Here is a 19637-nt window from a genome sequence, read left to right on the forward strand (position 1 = left end):
AGTTAGGTTTCACAAATCACAGAATTCTTCACAAACTAATTTCATTTGTCATTCTCTGAAGAATTAATCTGACTGGAGGCTGATCTGAAACAAGCTTAGCTTCCAGCGTCTGAAATCCCATCCTTAAAAGCCCTTGGGAACATGCAGAGTTTCTTGAGTACTGCTGCCCCTTCTTGGTGAAGGTGCTCCTGGGGATCTAGAATGGGGAGTTCTAAGACTTACAATCAGCAATATTGAAGAACTGTCGATACATTCCTAAATCCAGTAACATCAAAGTATATTTATTATCAAAGTACATATGTCACCATATACAACCCTGAGATTAATTTTCTTGTGGGCATACTCAATAAATCCATAGAATAACAACCATAACAAAATCAGTGAAAGACCACACCAACTTAGGCAGCCAACCATTGTGCAAAAGACAACAAACTGTGCAAGTACAAAAGAAATAATTATAATAAATAAGCAATAAATCTTGAGAACATCAAATGAAGAGTCCTTGAAAGCAAGTTAATAGATTGTGGGAACATTTCAATGAAAGGGCAAGTGAAATTGAATGTTTAGTTCAATGGGAGCTCAACAAGATACATTGAAGAAGTTATGAAGGTAATAAAGTTCTGAGTTCAAGAGCCTGATGGTTGAGAATGTAGATAGGATTGACAGTACTGAATGCTGAGCTGTAGACAATAAAGAACATCCTGGTGTATGCATCTTGGCTGTCAAGATCCAGGGTTGAGTAAATCAGAATCAGGTTTATTATCACCAGCATGTGTCATGAAATTTGTTAATGAAATGGCATCTGCTGTGCACCTGTTGCTCTAGTAGGCAAGTTGGAGTGGATCCAAGTCACTTCTCAGGCAAGAGCGGATATGTTTCATCACCAACATTCAAAATGCTTCTCTCCTTCATCATTATGCCTTCAGGTTGTAGTGTTAACCCGTCCTTCTCAGTGTTTGATAAATTCTGCTGGAATGCTAGACGAACTATGGACTTGTTTGGAGAAGGTATACACTGCAGGGAGTGCACATTTAGTGTGGTGGATGGGGTGCCAATCAAGCAGCTGCTTTGTGTGGATGGTGTTGAGCGTCGAGAATTGGAGCAATATTAATGTAGGCAAGTGAAGAGTGTTCCATTGTACCCCTCACCGGCTCATTATAGTAGTAGCAATAGTGCAATCACTCAAGTCAAGCATGATGTTCTCCTAATGAGTTATTCCAGTACTGATGAATCTCCACACTTTGATGTGGGGAGGATGGTGCATGGACAGATTGGGGTTAGGGTCCAATGGGATGGCAAGCAAGGCAGTTGGGGACCCTTCACAGCTGCAGCCTTCCTCGGTCTTTACTGCCTTTGTGATGTGTCATTATCCTCTGCCAGCTCCACCACTGAGGTCTAGATTGGATCATTTTTGACTGAAACATGGTAAAGTGATGATCCTCAGAGAAGTATAGATGGTGGAAAGGCTTCTTATATGCCCCAAGTCATTCAATTTGATCAAAATGTTTATCCAATCAAAGCGAGACTAATAGTCAATTTGGTTCCCAAGCCCACCCTGAACTAACTAGAAATACAGAAGAAATTGGGACAATAGACAGAATTTACAAGGTCAGCTTAACAGAGCATGTACTCGGGTGAAATCAGTCTGAGCAACAGAAAAGGTGAAATGGATATCACGACAGGGGCACATGGATGACTTGAAAACTGTTCTTAAAACACCTATTCAGCCATTTTGGACCATTAAAATAATGAACCATGTACCCATAACACAGGCAAGAATGTATGCTCACATTCATGAAGATAAATGCCTAAATATCACTTTTTATAGCTCGGAAGTCAGAATAGCTGTATAAAAGGGTTTATATATGACTAGGTAAATAGTAGAAAGGAGGACAAAGTAATTATTTATAAAGTAAGTGAAGCCAGTCCCAAGGCCACAGTGATGGCTTAATTGCAGCTTCAACCACCCTTCAATTCTCTGCTATGCTTGACTAGCTTTGTACACACTCAGCTGAAGTCCTGCTCAACCCTTCACGTTGGTTTTACCAATTGTTTGTGGATCTGCCGCCTTTTTTCTTTCCAATGACAGCAGTTTGCATTATGGTTGTTGGTAAGGGAAGCCAGCCTTCCTCAACTATCTCTATGCGCTTTTCATTTCCTTGGGGGATTTCTTGTTTGTCTGCCTTGTGGTTCCAGAACTTAGTTCATGACATGAACAGGAGTAAGTTTTAAATGCCTAACATCTTCAGTGTAATACTGGCGCTCAACAGGCTGGTGGCAATGGCCATTCTGGTCTGATTTCCTTTCTGGAAGTTGCAAGGTAGCTCGCCAATATATAATCTGCTACTCTTTCTAGTTTTTTCATTGCCGAACTTCAACATTTGGTCAGTGACTTTGGAAACTGTCTTGTCTTTTGCTTTCCTCTGCACTTACTTTGACAACATCTTCTTATAATTTTCCCTGTATTTCTCCAAATTCCTCAGATATCCTTGTAATCCAGCTGAAATCATGAATTAAGTTGTTGATCCTTCAGAATTTCACAGCAAGTCCCTTGCCTGGATTATTCAAGAGAGAGACTAAAAAAGTCACATCAGGTGACTGTGTGCACTTCTCAAGAACTCTCGAAGTGTTTGATGAAATCACTGACAATCAGATCTCTACTCCGTCAGATCTAAGAGCAGAATTAGAACATTCAACCTAACGAGTCTGCTCTGCCATTCCATCATGGCTAATTTATTATCCCTCTCAACCCCATTTTCTTGCCTTCTTCCCATAACCTTTGATGCCCTTACTAAGCAAGAAACTTACGCTTTAAATATACCCAATGAATTCGCCTGCACAAATGTCAATGGCAACAAATTCCACAAATTCACCACCCTCTGGCTAACTAAATTCTTACTCATCTCTGTTTTAAAGGTGGTCCTAGACTTGCCCATTATTGGAAACATCTTCTCCACCTCCATTCTACCGAGGCCTTTCAATACTTGATAGGTTTGAATGAGATCCCCTCCTCACTCTTCTAAACTCTGGCAAATACAGGCCCAGAGCCATCATAGTTATACCAGAGCCTTTCATTCCTTGGGTCATTTTCATGAACCTCTTCTGGACCCTCTTCAATGCCAGCACACCTGTTCTTAGATCTGCTACAGCACACTTCGGCAAAACTGTAAGATTCTCTTTGTGTTATCACAGATATGCTGATGTCCTATATCATAATAGTGAGCCAAGTGCTTCTCATCATTATCCCATCACAAATTCCTATAGCTTAACAACCTTGTGACATATTTCTTTACAATGATACAAAGGATGTGTAATAATTATGCCATAATGTTACACTCTGAACCCATCTTGTTCTTGCACCATCATCTCTGTATGAGGGCTGAACCTAAACAATACAAGTCCCATAATGCCTCCACTTTAAGCTGATGCTGAGGTAACTCGTGCTCTGAAGAGAACCTTTTGATAGAAAAGTTTATTCGTTGACACCTGTGAAGCCTTCTGGACATTTGAACATTAAATATGCTTCCAGTTTCTAGTTAGTAACGACTTTAGAGATGTAACTCAGTTTTCATCAGCCGCAGTTAGTCTTTCCTGAAGTTGGTAAAAACCCTCGGGTTCTATTTTAGAGTTGTAGTTAAGAGTTCCTTAGCAGATTCAGCCCTTTTAGTGTCCTGCAGTGTATTTATTTTTTTAGAGATACAGCAGAGTGCAGGCCCAGCTTCCCACCTCTTAATTAATCACAGGACAATTTACAATGATCAATTCACCTACTAACCGGATTGCCTTTGGACTGTTGGGAGTAAACCAGAGCACCCGGGGCAAATCAATGCATTCACAGGGAGGACATACATACTCCTTACAGACAGCATCGGAATCCAACTCCGACACCCTGAGCTACAATAGCATCACGCTACCCGCTAAGCTAACAGCTCCATTTTTAGTTAGTGATCTTCCATTCCTCTATCCTGCTGCTATCGTTCTTGCCTCATGTGTCTGGGTTAATTTCTTCAGGCCCTGCTGGTTTCAAAACTAATTTCTTCTGTAATTTTGTGAGATTTTTTTTCCATTTCCCACATTCTTGATGGAATTGCGTTTAGTTTTCAAGGTCTGTTGTAGATCATGCAGAATTTTTCCATTCACCCACGGCCACTTATTTTTTTCAGTTGCTCATACAAATGTGACATGAGGCAGTACTTTCTGTCTGCAGTTAGTTCTCAAGTTGAATAAACTATATGCCAATTAAAGAATTAATCATGTAAATATAGGGCTTGATTTCAGAATTAATGACACCCAAATACAGAATTTCATGCCTTGTTCTTTGTATATAAAGATGAGGTAAATATTAAAACCAGAAGGACAGCAGAAACAGAAAATCTGAAGTAAAACCAGAAAAGGTTGTTAACATACAACACCGGCGACATCTGTGGAGAAATAGAGTCCAACTTTTCTGATTGTTCTCCCTGATGGAGAGAATGTTTTTGTATAGACCAAAAGTTTTACCTTGGCAAGAAGCTCTTTTAAAAATGTAGTAATTAACGTTGCAATCTTATCACCATCGAGAAGGTGGAAATGATTGGATTCATCAGTATAGTAGTATACAATTCTGTCTGCATCACCATCAAATGAGCAACAGCGTTCATTTGTCTTCATATCTAAGCCTGCAGCAATTAGAAGTACGGCTGTTAACATATTCTAGCAATAGAGCTGCTATTAGATAGAACATCTTTTCTCAATTATATCATCTAAGGATCACTTATGACAAAAGCATACAAAACAGATAGTGCAAGTTCATGATAACTAAAACCAAAAACTAAAGACTGCCAAAATTCACCCTTTCAAAAGCATAAGAGAGAAATGTATATAACAGTTACTGAGATACAACATTTTTACGAGTACCTGTTAGCTGGAGCATAGCACTCATTGAGTCTTAAAGCACTGAAGCTCAGCAATAGGCCACTCAGCCCATCAAGTCCATGCCAAGCTATTACTGTGCTGAGTCTCATCGACCCACTGCCAAACCATAGCCATCCATACATGTCCTGTCCATGTCCCTATTCAAACTTGGCTTAGATGTCGAAATCACATACGCATCCATCATTTGCACTGGCATCTCATTCTAGTCTCACCAACATCTGAGTGAAGAAATTCCCCCTCGTGTTCCCCTTAAACATTTCTCCTTTCACCCTTAACCCATGACCTCTAGTTCTAGTCTCGCACAACCTCAGTGGAAAAAGCCTGTCTGCATTTGCCCTGACTACACCCCTCATAATCTTGTATACCCCTATCAAATCTCCCCTCATTCTCCAACGCTCCAGGGCATAAATTCCTAACCTATTCAACTTTTCCCTATAACTCAGGTCTTCAGTCCCAGAAAAATCCTTGAAAAATTTCTCCAACTCCTTCAATACTACTGATTTCTTTCCTGCGGGTAGGTGACCAGAACTGCACACAATACTCCAAATTAAGCCTCACTTACACCATATACAACTTTCACATAACATCCCAACTCCTGCACTCAATACTCTGATTTATGAAGGTCAAAGGCTCTCTTTACAACCCTATCTGTGACAGCACTTTCAAGGAACTGTATTCATAGTCCCCTTCCTTAAGAAAGGCAGCAGAGAAAAGCCTGTTAGATATAAAGCTGTAAGCCTTTCATCAGTGATAGGAAGAAATTCTGCAGATGCTGGAAATCCAAACCAACACACACAAAATGCTGGAGGAACTCAACAGGGCAGGCAGCACCCATGGAAATGAATAAACAGTAGAACGTTTCGGGCCGAGACCCTTCTTCAGGACTGGAAAGGAAGGGGAAGCTGCCAGAATAAAAAAGTGGAGGTAGGTGAAGGAGGATAGCTAGAATGAACTCAACCATTTTCGAATAACCAGCCTTTCTTATTTGTATGTGGACTGACCAGTTCTGATGCAAGATAATCTGCCTGTAACATTAAATCAGTTTATCACCCTCCACTGATCTGTTGACCATTTTGTGCATATTTTGCACTAAAAGGGACTTTGTTTTATTATAATTGTGTTTTCTTGTAAAGATTGTGTACTATTTATATTTAATTTAAGGTTTTCTTGTGAATGCTGCTTATCTGATGCAACGTGCCTGTGGTTGCACATATGCATGGACGCATGTGACAATAAACTGACCTCCTTTACTTTAGATTTACAAAACCTGCTATGTTCTGTACCTCGTAGCTATCTTCTGGCTGTTTTCCTTTCTCTACCCATCTTCCTGGAAGCTGCGGACATGAAGGAGGAAGCCACCAGAGAGGGAGGACCTTCGCTGCCCTAAACACCAGGGAAAACGGGCGCAAGAGGCAAAAGAGACTCATATTCCTGCACCTTTAAGTAGATGGCACCACAAGGATCCCACCTCAAGTTCTCTCCACTCCTCTTTTTTGCAACCTAAAACACACATGTGGAAGATCCAAAATGTTACGCACTCCCTCCCTACAGATGCTGCCTGGCTTGCAGGGTAATGACATCACTTTGATTTCATTTTGGACATGCAGCCTCTGCAGTTTTGATTGCTGATTGTTAAAAACATGATGGATTGAATGGTGCATTCCTGTAAATGTATATAAAGAGTTTAAAATAAAACTTGCCTTGAGGTGGCTTTTGTTGAACTTTTACAAAGTCGGCTCCACAGAGGTAGTTGAGTTTACCAGTTGTACCATCATTACATAACTTTAATTTTAGTTTTTCCTCAAGGTAAGGCTCTAATTCCTTGAGTTTCAGTGCACCTATACCATTTGCCCCATCTACATTCAGCATTCTCATTTCTTCTGGATGACAGTGTACCTGTAGATAGATGAAACACAGATATATCAAAATATATTTGAGACAGATTTCACATCAGAATATCCAAGTAAATCATACTTTCCCCACCTGAGTATATTTTAAATGTCTGAGATTTAGACCAATAAACTGGAATTATCAGAATCTACATCATGCATGAAAAAGCAGCTGCCTCAGCCACTTCATTATGTACCTCCTGAACTTAGTATGTTATTAAAGTCTATGTTCGTGGTCTTCCGCTGCTGTAGCCCATCCACTTCAAGATTCACCATGTTGTGCTTTCAGAGATGCTCTTCTGCACACCACTGTTATCTGAGTTACTGTCACCTTCCTGTCAGCTTGAACCAGTTTGGCCATTCTCCTCTAGCATCTCTCATTCACAAGGCACACTCCCAGTAGTTCTCCCACAGAACTACCGCTCACAGAATGTTTTGGTTTCTCACACCATTCTCTGTAAACTCCAGAGACTGTTGTATGAAAACCCCTGGAGATCAGCAGTCTCTGAGATACTCAAACCACCCCATCTGGCACCAACAATCATTCCACGATCAAAGTCACTTAGATCATGTTTCTTTCCCATCCTGATGTTTGGTCTGAGCAACACTGAACCTCTTGACCATGTCTGCATGCTTTTATGCATAGATTGCTGCCACGATTGGCTGATTAGATATTTGCCTTAATGAGATGTACCTGATAAAGTGACTACTGAGTATATGAGCAAAGCTAGGCCCAGTACTCAACAGCTATACCTCACAACTTCCATTGGGTGGCTGCCCCAGGTAGCTATCTCACCAGTCGGACTTTCCCATTTTGATCTTGGCTATTTCCAAATTCTCCTGCTAGGTCTGATTAACTGATCACTGTAAACTACTGACGTGCCAGGAGATTTGGATTTCATTTCACCTCCTGGCACAAGAATACATGGGAGGACTTTGAGAATATCACAAGGGGTTAAATTCTGAGAAGTTATATGAACACAGTACCACTGAGTGATGTAGCATGTTAACTGCCCATCTGTGGAAGGTTGTGAGTATTAATGTGCATCGTCCAGCTCTCTTCAGTCTGCTCAGAAAGTAGAGGCATTGGTGAGCTTTCCTGACTGTGTGGGATGTGCTCTGGGAGGTTGTGAGAGATTGGACTCCCAGGGGTTTGAAACTGCTCACAGTTTCCACTGCTGTGCACTGATGTATGGGTTTTCCTTAAGTCAATAACCATCTCCTTTGCCTTGTTCAGAAAGAAGTTTCATGCCTGGCAGCAGGCCTCGACCTCCTCCTCCTTCTCCTCTCTGTTGGCAGTCCCATTGGTGTTGATGATGAGCCCCAAAACTGTGGTGTCATTGGTGAACTTGACCAATGGGTGTTTGGCCATGCGGTCATGTGTGAGCAGAATGTACAACAATGAGCTCTCCACACAGCCCTGGGGGACCCTTGCTGAGGATGATGGGGAGGGAGGAGTGGTTGTGCGTGCTGACTCTCTGAGGTCTGTTGGTTAGGAGGACTAACACCCAGTTGCACAGTGGTGTATTTAGACCGAGGAGAAGGAGTTTGTTCACCAGGGTCTGCGGGACAATAGTATTGAATGAGAACTGAAACCCAGGAGCAGCATTCTGACACAAGAGTCCTTGTTTCCTAAGTGTGTCAAGGTCAGGTGCATGACAGAAGCTATGGCATCTGTTGTAGAGCAGTCCTGTCAGTAAGCATATTGGTGAGTGTCAGGTGTGGCAGGAATGGAGTTTTTGATATGTGCCATTACCAGTTGTTCAAAGCACTCCATTATGATTGTACTCAGCGTCACTGGACACTGAATCTCTAAGAAGTCTTTGGTACAAGGATAATGGTGGCTGATGTGAAGCACGTGGAGACAGCAGCCTGGATGAGTAAAGTGAAGACATCAGTGAGACGTGCACACTCCCTGTGTACTCGGCCAGGGACGCTGTCCAGGCCAGCAGCCTTACGGGGACCGACTCTCTGCAGAGTCCTTCTCATGGCTGATGCTGTTACAGACAGTGGAGGGTGTGAGGGGGCAGAAGGCTAGCTTCCATGGCTGGTATTGTGCTGTATGCCTCGAAGCACATAATGAAGTACTTTATACTTCATCTTTACTGAACCTCTATGTCCTCCTCTCAATGCGCTTTCCCACCCACTTTTGAATTGACAACAAACCTAGATACAAGTCTCCCAAGTGCACAACTATGTCATGGTCTCACATATATTTCCAGTAAGTTCTGGTTTGAATGTCCTCAGGGTAATTTCAGTTTCTGCCATAATACCACTCACTGCCAGCAAAGACTGGTGAAACCACAACTGGAGCAGTGTATGCAGTTGTGGCTGCTGGACTATAGAAAGGGCATGATTGCACTGGAGGGCATACAGAGGACACTCACCAGGATGTTAGCCGTCACTAGAGACAGTTATCCCTCCAGCAGAGGACACTGGAGGGGTACCAGATAGAAGTGTACAGAATTTTAAAGGGAATAGTGTAAAAATACATCTTCCCATAGTGGGGCTGTTCCACAGGCCACAGGTTTAAGGTGAAAATTAAGAGGTTTAGACAGGACCTGAGGGAGAAATTTTTCTGCTCAGAGAGTGGCAGAGATTCACCTTAGAAGGAAAAATGTTATGAGGTATTTATTTAAGAAGAAAAACAGCAGAAACCTGCAACACAAAGGGTTTAGGAGTCCTGATGAAACAGAACAGATGGTAATTAGGAAGCCTATTGAAATGTTGGTCTTTGCTGCCTGAAGAGGTGGAGGATTCTCTCATAACACTTAAGCAGCATCTGGACAAGTACTTAATCACTAAGACGTGGAAAACTTTGGAGCTAATGAGGGTTAATTAAATCATTGTTGGTAGGTATAGTGGCAAAGGCCCAGTGTCCATGTTGCACAATTATTACAGCCATTCATCATCATCCTATAGGAGTACAGTATCTCTCTTGTCCTTTGACCTTTCTGCAACTCTTGACAGAGAAGGCCACATCATTTTCCTTCAATTCCACTTCAAACAGGCCAGTACGTCTCACTGGGTCAAACATACCAGCCGGTTCCCCTTTCTCACTAACCACTTGTAGATAAAAGATCATTTAACTAAACTGTGAGAGAAAACGAGAGAAATACAAAAATTGGCAATGTTAAAAAGGAAGAGAAGACAAAATCAACAGAGAACCCTTAGAGAATCAGGCCAAAGATGAGCAGTAGTTATAAGCAACAAGGAGTTAAACATATTTTGTATCAGTCTTTATGGAAGAAGATTCTACAAACGTCCCATTAATATCAAGAGGAAATATCAAACGTCATCAGCATTACCAGAGAATTGGGACTAGTCAAACCAACAAGGACAAGGATTGATGAATACCCTGATTTGCAATCTAAGTTCCTGAAAGATGCAGGTACAGAGGTAGTTGATACATTCGTAGTAATCTTTCAAAAATTCTCATCTTTGACAGGTACCAAATGATTGAACCAGATGTTCAATAAAATACTCAAAGGATGCAAGTCATAAAGTGGTATGCTGATCATAAGATATAGGAGCAGAAATAGGCCATTTGGCCCATCAAGTCGGCTCTGCCATTTCATCATGGCTGATCCAATTTTCCACTCAGTCCCAGTCTCTTGCCGTCTCCCCTTATCCCTTCATGCCCTGATTAATCAGCAATCTATCAACCTCTGCCTTAAAATAATTGAAGACAACCTCCACAGCCACCTGTGGCAAAGAATTCCACAGATTCACCACTCTCTAGCTAAAGGAATTCCTTCTCATCTCCATTCTAAAAGGATGCTCTTCTATTCTGAGGCTGTGTCCTCTGGTCTTAAGACTCTTCCACCATAGGAAACAAGCATGATGTTTGCAAAATCATCATCTTAATGCACAAAGTTTGCATAGCTTCAGGAAGGGGGAAAAAAAAAATCAAACTTGACAAATTTATTAGAGCTCTTTGAAGAAATATCAGGTAGAGACGATTGAGGGGAACCAGTAGATTTTTAAATTTTTTCCCCCCAAAATGTTTACCTTGCAAGTTAAAGGCTTGTTACCATGGATAGAGGATTGGCTAATTGGGTAGAAACAGCATGTTAGATAATTTGAGGATCAGTGCTGAGACTGATGTGTACATTACTGATTTAGAGAAAAAAATACAAGTGTACTCCAGGCAAATTTACAGATGATACATAAATAGAGGATAAGGTAAGCTACGAGGAGAGTACAAACAGTTTATAAAGATAATGAAAGGTTGAGTGAGCGGGTAAAACATTGGCAAATGGACTACTGAGGAAAGGTGGTGATTCACCTTAGAAGGAAAGGTGTTATAAGAGGTATTTACTTAATTAGAAAAACAGCAGAAACCTGCAACACAAAGGGTTTAGGAGTCCTCGTGAAACAGAAAAGATGGTAATTAGGAAGCCTAATGAAATGTTGGGCTTTATTTTGGGAATCAGTAATGGAACTGCATCAGTTTACAAATTGACTTTTGGAGTGGGCAGTATTACCACCATTTGCTTGGATGGGACCACATCTAGAATTCTGCACATAATTTCTTGCCCCCTTATTTTAAAGAAGATATAATCTCATTTGAAAGAGGAGGTTAGCGACAATGATCCAGCATATGGAAGGAAAGGCTTTTGAGGAAAGGATGGGATTTCCTGTGGTTTTCTTCCACATTCCAAAACTGTGCTGGCATGTTAATTGGCTACTATGAAGTTCTGGGTGGCAGGAGAAGATGGGAAGATTGGTGGGCATGTAAGAGAGAACAAGCTTCAAGGGAATTAATGTGGAGTGGAGTGGAATAGATGAGAATGCTTAAAGGGCTGCCAATAGACTCAATGGGCTGAACAACCTCCAATTCCATAAGAAAATATGAATTAAAAAAAGATCACCTGCAAAGGCAGATTAATCAAAATGAAATTAAATGGAAGGATAAAGTTAGAGGGAGCAAGAGTGATGTTTAATTTACAACTTTGACCTGCAGCTTAAAATATTTATCAATCAGTATGCATACCACATTCTATTTTTCAACGCAATGTAGAATTCACTAAATTAGGAACTCTGCACAGAATTTTCCATGCACAATCTTTAGGTCTACATTTTGTTTTTAAGCAATGAATCGGCTGCATTAATTTACGATACACAAGTACTTAGTTTATAAATATTGGTTGAAATTTTCCAAGACTTGTTCAGACACCACACAGGAAGCAATTCTATAGTCAAGGCAACTAACCAGAAAAACATTAAGATTCATGGGCATACCAAGTTGTATTTCTTCCAGAGGTTCTTGGCAGCAGACATTCTCTCACTACAAAGAGATTTCTGTTCACAAAAGTAGCAATTTAAAGCAAATGCACTATCTGAATTTGATGTCTCAGAGTGCCTGTTTCATACCACTGAGGTTTGACAGCACATATACCATACAGTTTTCTATTAACTTGAAGAGTCACTGGAATTGAATGTATTTTTTTAATCTCTGTTCCAATACTTTAGCTGATGCATAAGGGTGCAGTTATTGCTGGTTCTACGTGGAAAGACTGTGCAAGCTATGAGCTTGAACTAATTAGTTTGCAACTCCTGTTCTTCATTTCCTGTAATTCTGCGCTCTGTTGTGCTCTGCAATTCTTTGACAATGTTGCGACATAGAAATTCCAGGATTCCAACCCATGGTGCAGGACGGCGATAAATGCCACATGATGCAGCCACAATGGTGAAAGAACTGGACACAGGCTCCTTGATGGAGTTGAATTTGGAGTATTGCTAGAACTACAGACATATAGCCAACCGGAGAGGTTCTGTAACACTCCTGAACTGTGTCATCCAGATGGTGAAAAGGCTTTGGGCAGTTAGAAAATGTATGAGTACCCAGCTGCTGTCCATAGGAACTTACAAGATTGTGGTTAAAGAATCAATCTTGTTATGGCTTAGCATTTACAGTATGTGGAGTGAATACTATTTGCCAATTGACGTTGCATGCCAGAAATATTTGTCATTGGAGGAACACCACCTTATATTCCGTTTCGGTAGCCTCCAACCTGATGGCATGAACATCGATTTTTCAAACTTCTGGTAATGCCACCCCATCTCCACCTTCACCATTCCCCACCCCCTTTTCCCCCTCTCACCTTATCTCCTTGCCCACCCATCGCCTCCCTCTGGTGCTCCTCCCCCCCCCCTTTTCTTTCTTCCATGGCCTTCTGTCTCTCTCACCAATCAACTTCCCAGCTCTTTACTTCATCCCCTACCACTTCAGGTTTCACCTATCACTTTGTGTTTCTCTCTCCCCTCCCCCCAGCTTTCTCCCCCAGTCCTGTCGAGGGGTTTTGGCCCGGAACGTCGACTGTATGCTTTTCCTAGACGCTGTCTGGCCTGCTGAGTTGCTCCAGCATTTCGTGTATGGTGCTCAGATTTCCAGCATCTGCAGATTTTCTCATTTTTAATATTTGTCATTGAGTTCTTTGTAACAAGGTCTTGTAAAAGAAACCAAATTGTATGTGATCATTAACACAAGAGATTCTGCAGATGCTGGAAATCCAGAGCAACACACACACACAAAACGCCGGAGCAACTCAGCAGGTCAGGCAGCTCTATGAAGAGACATAAAGTGTCAACGTTTCAGGCTGAGACCTTTCATCAGGACTAGAAAGGAAGGGGGAAGACATCAGCATAAGAAGATGGGGAAGGAGAGGAGGACAAGCTAGAAGGTGATAGGTGAAGCCAGGTGGGGAAGGGGGGAATGAAGTGAGAAGCTGGGAGGTGATAAGTGGAAAAGTCAAAGGGCTGAGAGAGAAGGAAGCTGACAGAAGAGTGGATAATGGGAGAAAGCTAAGGAGGGGCACCAGGGCGAGGTGACAGGCTGGTGAGAAAGGGCAAGAGGCCAGAGTGAGAAAATGAAGGCGAGGGAAGGGGGAGGTAAAAAAAAACAAAGTTGGAGAAATCATTGTTCATGCCAATAGGTTGGAGGCTACCCCAATGGAATATGAGGTGTCACTCCTCCAAACTGAGAATGGCCTCATTGTAACAGAAGAGGAGGCCATGGGCAAACATGTCGGAATGGGAATGTGGATAGGAATTGAAATGGTTGACCACCAGGAAATGGATGGAGCTGAGGTGCTGAACAAAGCAGTCCTCCAATCTACATCGGGTCTCACCAGTGTAGAGGAGACCACATTGGGAGCACTGGATACAATAGACAGCCCCAACAGGTTTGCATGCAAAGTGTTGCTTCACCTGGAAATACCGTTTGTGGCTTTGAATGGAGGCAAGGGTGGAGGCGAATGGACTGGTGTAACATTTCAGCTGCTTGCAGAGTTAAGAGCCAGGAAGGAGCAATTCACAAGGATCATTCCCTCTGTGATTCCTTTGTCCATTCACCCCTCCCCACTAATCGCCCTCCAGGCACTTAGCCCTGCAAGTGGCAAGTGTTACACCTGCCCATTTACTTCCTCCCTCACCTCCATTCAGGGCCCCAAACAGTCCTTCCAGGAGAGCTAACATGTTAATTAGTGAGGTTGTTCATTATATCCTGATAGGGCCTCCTCTGCGTTGGTGAGACCTGACGTAGATTGGGGTCCGCTGTGTCGAGCACCTGAGATCCATCCACAAAAAACCTAATTTCCCAGTGACCAACCATTTCAATTCCTATCCCATTCTGACATGTCAGTCTGTGGCCTTCTCTTCTGCTGTGATAAGGCCACTCTCAGGTTGGAAGAGCAACACCTCATATTGTCTGGGTAGCCTCCAACCTGATGGCACGAACATCAATGTCTCTAACTTACCCTCTCCATTCTCTTTTCTTCATTTCCCCACTCTGGCCTCTTACCTCTTCTCCTTACCTGACCGGGGTGCCCCTCTTTTTCCCTTTATCTACTCTTTTCTCCTACCAGACTCCTCCTCCTTTTGCTTATTTCCACTTATCACCCCTCCCCCTTCTTGCTTCATACCCCTCCCCCACCCACCTGTCTTCACCTATCTTCTAGCTTGTCCCAACTTCTTATTCTGGTTTCTTCTCCCTTCCTTTCCACTCATGATAAAGGGTCTAGGCCCAAAACCTCAACTATTTATTCATTTCCATTGATGCTGCCTGACTTGCAGAGTTCCACCAGTATCTTGTGTGTGTTGCTCTGGAATTCCAGCATCTGTAGGCTCCACAATGTTTATGTGCTCATTACCTTCATTCTTTAAGTTAGGGAAATCATTGATAAAACAAACTAAGAACTCTCCTTGTGCTGGATTGAGATGATGGATCTGCACCAATCACTATCATCTTCAGTGGTACTAGAAATGGTTCTCGCTAGTGGAAAATTTCTCCTTTGATTACTCAAGATAGAAAAGAGACAAGTTCAAATAAATTGGCAACAAAAGCTGATGGCCTGTTGAAGGAGGAGTATGCATTCTTGCCTTCATTGGCCAGGACACTAAGTATACAAGTCAGGAAGTTAAGTTGTAACTGCATAAAACCTTGGTTAGGCTGCATTTGGAGTATTGTGAGCTGTTCTGGTGCCCGTGAAGGATGTGAAGGGTTTGGAGAGGATGCAGAGGATATTCAGCAGGATGCTGCATGGCTTACAGAATATTACCTATGAGGTAGCATGGTAGTGTAGTGGTTAGCACAACACTCAACACTTTACAATACTGGAGAACTAGGTTCAATTCACACTGCTTCCCTTAAGGAGTCTGTACGTTCTCATACTGACTGTGTGGGTTGCCTCTGGGTGCTCCGGTTTCCTCCCACAGTCCAAAAGATGTACCAGTTGGTAGAGCAATTGCTCATTGTCAACTGTCCCATGATTAGGCTAGAATTAAATCGGGGGACTGCTGGGCAGCACAGCTCCAAGGGCTGGAATCCGAATAAATACTGTATCTCCATAAATAAACTTGAATTATAAGTCTTGGATGAGTTGGAGACCTCATAGAAGTTTATAGAATTATAAGGGGTTAAAAAAAATAGATAATCAGAGTTTATGTCCTGAAGTAAGATACTGGAGAGCATGGTTTAAGATTAGAGAGGAAGATTTTTAGGGAGATGTGTGGGGCAAGTGCCTGGGACATGCTCCAATGACGATGGTGGAAGTAGATATGACAGTGCTGTTTAAGAGGTTGTTAGTTAGGCATATGAATATATAGAAGAGGGAGGTGTGGAGTGTGTGCAAACAACACAACTAATTTCATTTGGCACCATGCTCAGCACAGACACTGTAGGCCAAAGGGCCCGTACCTGCATTGTACTGTTCTATGTTCAGTGATTTGGAACAGGTTCAACTGTGGTCAATTTGGAATGAATATATCTTGAGGGCACTGATGTTCAAAGGATTAATTCTGTTTGCCTTGTTTCAATCACACTGCTGTTAAATTTGGACCCCATTTAGCAGAGTTCAAATTTTATGTGAAAATTTTAACAGGTATTTTTTAATTTCCATGTTTTTTCTGCAAATAATCAGTCACTGTAGAAAAATAAATCACCTGCTTCATCAAGGCAATAAATGCACGAGAAAGCTTCTGGTAATATCCTTCAACTGTTGCAATTCCGTACTGCTCCATGGTATTTCCACAACAAACCATATAGTGTAGCTGAGGTGTGCTGACAAGACCATAGTCTGCAATAAAGAAAATTACACAACTTGAAACTAATAGCTTGATAACATCAGTCTGACACTTCATCTTTGTCATTTTTGAAAAAATTGGCATCAGGATATCCAGGATAATACCATGAGAGACTAGTGTTAATACAATGTGATCCAAACTGTTTGTTAGAAAGGAGTTTAAAATAGGGTGTATTTTAACAATGATATTAAAAGATTGTCTTTTCTCACTGAAAATTTTGCACTTAATGGCAACCAATTTCTTCATTTATCATTGTTTTAGGAGGCATCCAAAAATGATGGTACTCTCAATCAGCACTCAAAAGTTTAAAATATAAATTTTAAATTCAAACAGAACGAAATGAACATTATATGATCATTTTCAGAAGAATTTACTGTTATCCTGACTTTAGCACATACCTTGATGAGTTCCTCCTAAGACACACACACCATCAATAACAGCCTGGGATAGCTTTAGGCTACTGGGTCTGAAGATAAAAAAAACATTCAGAACACAAAATTACACAACACTCACAGACACACACACACACACACAGAGCTCATTTTTGTTAAATAAACTGATGCTCATGTCACAGCAGGAAGGCATCCTGGTCATTTGGTTATTTACTGCTTCTCAGATCATCTCAAGATGAGTCCTAAATTGAAAATTAATTGGTCACCGTTGGTTGAATTAATTTGCTTCCCTAACTCATTATCAATTTCATCACAGAAAAACTCAAAGCCAAAAGATGAATAATCCTCAGTTTATGCTCCAAATGCATCTTATAAAGTTGTCATCCCTAACCGCAGATGAGAGAACAACTGCCTCACCTTCACCACTCCTCTCTCCTAATCGAAGCTCACCTTCTCCGAGTGCATTTCCTCCACTCTCTCCGCACCATTCCTAACCTCACCATTAAACCTCCTGACAAAGGTGGGTGCTGTTTCAAGTTCCTGGGTGTTAATATCTCTGAAGACCTAACCTAACCTGGTCTCAATATCAGGATGTAGCGATAAAGAAGGTAAGACAATGGCTATATTTCATTAGGAGTTTGGTCTGTCACCTACAATGTGGAAAATTTCTACAGATGTAGCTGGAGAGCATTCTGGCTGGCTGTATCACCATCTGGCATAGAGGTTGGGGGGTGGGCTACTGCACGGGATCGAAGTAAGCTAGACAGTTATAAAATTAGTCAACTCCATCAAGGGCACTAGCCTCCATTGTATCCAAGACATCTTCAAGGAGCAATGCCTCAGAAAGGCAGTGTCCATTATTAAGGACCCCCATCACCCATGACATGCCCTCATCTCATTGCTAACATCAGGAAGGAGGTACAGAAGCCTGAGGACACACAATCAATGATTCAGGAACAGCTTCTTCCCCTCTGCCATCCAATTTTCTGAATGGACTTGTGAATACTACCTCACACGTTTTAAAATTTCTGTTTTTGTACTGCTTATTTAACTATTTAATATATATATTTACTGTAAATCACATTTTATTTCTATATTATCATGTATTGCATTGTATTTCAATGCATTACAAATTGCATTAGTTTTCCCTTGTATTTCATCTTTTCCCTTCTTATAGCTTATTTTAGTTGCCTTTTGTTGGATTTTAAAAGCTTCTCAATCATCTAACTTCCCATGCACTTTTGCTACCTCATATGCCCTTCCCTTGGCTTTTATACAGTCTCTAACTTCCCTTGTCAGTCACGGTTGCTACACCTGCCATTTGAGAACAACTATTTCTGTGGGACATATCTATCCTGCGCCTTGTGAACTATTCCCAGAAACTTCAACCATCTCTGCTCTGCCGTCATCCCCATCAGTATCCCCCTCCAATCCACCTGGGCAAGCTAGTCTCTCATACCTCTGTAATTCCCTTTATTCCATTGTGATACTGATACATCTGACTTATGCTTCTGCCTCTCAAATTGCAATATGAATTCAATCATATTATGATCCTAAGGGTTCCTTTATCAGCTCCCTGATAAGATCTGGATTACTTCACAACACCCAATACAAGATAGTCTTTCCCCGAGTAGGCTCAAGCACAAGCTGCTCTTAAAAGCCATCTTGTAGACATTCAACAAATTCCCTCTCTTGCAATCCGACACCAACCTGATTTTCCCCAATCACCTTGCGAGTTGAAGTCCCCCATTACAAATATGACACTACCCTTATTACATGCCTTTTCTAGCTCCCTTTGGACTCCGAAACTCACATCTTGGCTACTATTTGGAGGCCTATATATAATTCCCATAATAATTTATTTTACATTTGCAGTTTCTTAACTCCTCTCACAAAGATTCAACATTCTCTGACCCTGTCACCTCTTTCTGAAGATGTAATTCCATCTCTTATCAACAGAATCATACCACTGCCTATGCCTTCCTGCCTGTCTTTTCAATACAAAGTATATGCTTTGATATTAAGCTCCCAACCATGGCCTTCTTTCAGCCACGACTCAGTGATGCCCACAATATCAAACCGACCAGTTTCCAATTGTGCCATGAGTTCATCCACCATATTCCAAATGCTACATGTATTTAAATACACCACCTTCAGTCCTGCTTTCTTTGCCCTTGTACAAGGTATGTGCAAGGTGTAGACAAATGGAACTAGAGTAGGTGGGCATCTTGGTCAGCATTGACCAGTTGGGACAAAGGGTCTGTACAACTCTATGACTAAGTTTAGACAAAGTCAAAATGGGGCATGTGTAAGTTTGGGAAGCTCAAATCAGACAAGGTTCATGAAGAATATAAAAGAGGCAGGAAAAAACTCGAACAAGAAATTAGGAGGGTTAAAAAGGAGTTATGAAATGTCCTTAGTAATAAAATTAAGGAAAATCCCAAGGCATTTAGTATGTATTATTACATACCACGTGGGTATCTTGTGACTGTCTTATGACCATGATGTAATTGAGTATCTGGTGAGCATGATGTAATGGTCTTGTGATGGTGGGGTGATGTAATTTCCTGCCAATGTGAGGACACAAGATGTCATTTTCCTACCAGTGAGAGGTGATGTGATGGCCTGTTTCAACAGGTATAAAGGGGAAAGCCTTGCTGTGACACAGGTCAGTTTGTTGTTTAATTCGTCAGTGACTCCGTTATGCTGCGTATTCGTCTCATGACGCTGTTTTGTTTTAAAGTGGAGTTTTACTCTCTATCTTAAGTCTCAAAGGTTATTGCCGGCAGAGTTTGCCACAATGCTGCCAGTTTTGATTCCTACCTTTGCAGTCCAGTCGGAGAGTGAAGATTTATTG

General features: G+C 41.6%; 1 protein-coding gene across 5 annotated transcripts in view; it reads right to left on the reverse strand.

Moving 5' to 3' along the window:
• The window catches only part of pgm3 (phosphoglucomutase 3), a 50845-nt gene that overhangs the window by 15434 nt on the left and 15774 nt on the right, over nucleotides 1–19637 (reverse strand). For all 5 annotated transcript variants that reach the window (XM_059986605.1, XM_059986604.1, XM_059986606.1 and 2 more), the window contains exons 4-7: nucleotides 16787–16854; nucleotides 16248–16381; nucleotides 6615–6810; nucleotides 4501–4658 (exon numbers count right to left, since the gene is read on the reverse strand). In XM_059986605.1, coding sequence (XP_059842588.1) covers nucleotides 4501–4658; nucleotides 6615–6810; nucleotides 16248–16381; nucleotides 16787–16854 — 556 coding nt within the window. The remainder of the gene's footprint in view (nucleotides 1–4500; nucleotides 4659–6614; nucleotides 6811–16247; nucleotides 16382–16786; nucleotides 16855–19637) is intronic.

This window comes from Hypanus sabinus, chromosome 12 (assembly GCF_030144855.1).
Source record: "Hypanus sabinus isolate sHypSab1 chromosome 12, sHypSab1.hap1, whole genome shotgun sequence".
In the NCBI taxonomy this organism is placed as follows: domain Eukaryota; kingdom Metazoa; phylum Chordata; class Chondrichthyes; order Myliobatiformes; family Dasyatidae; genus Hypanus; species Hypanus sabinus.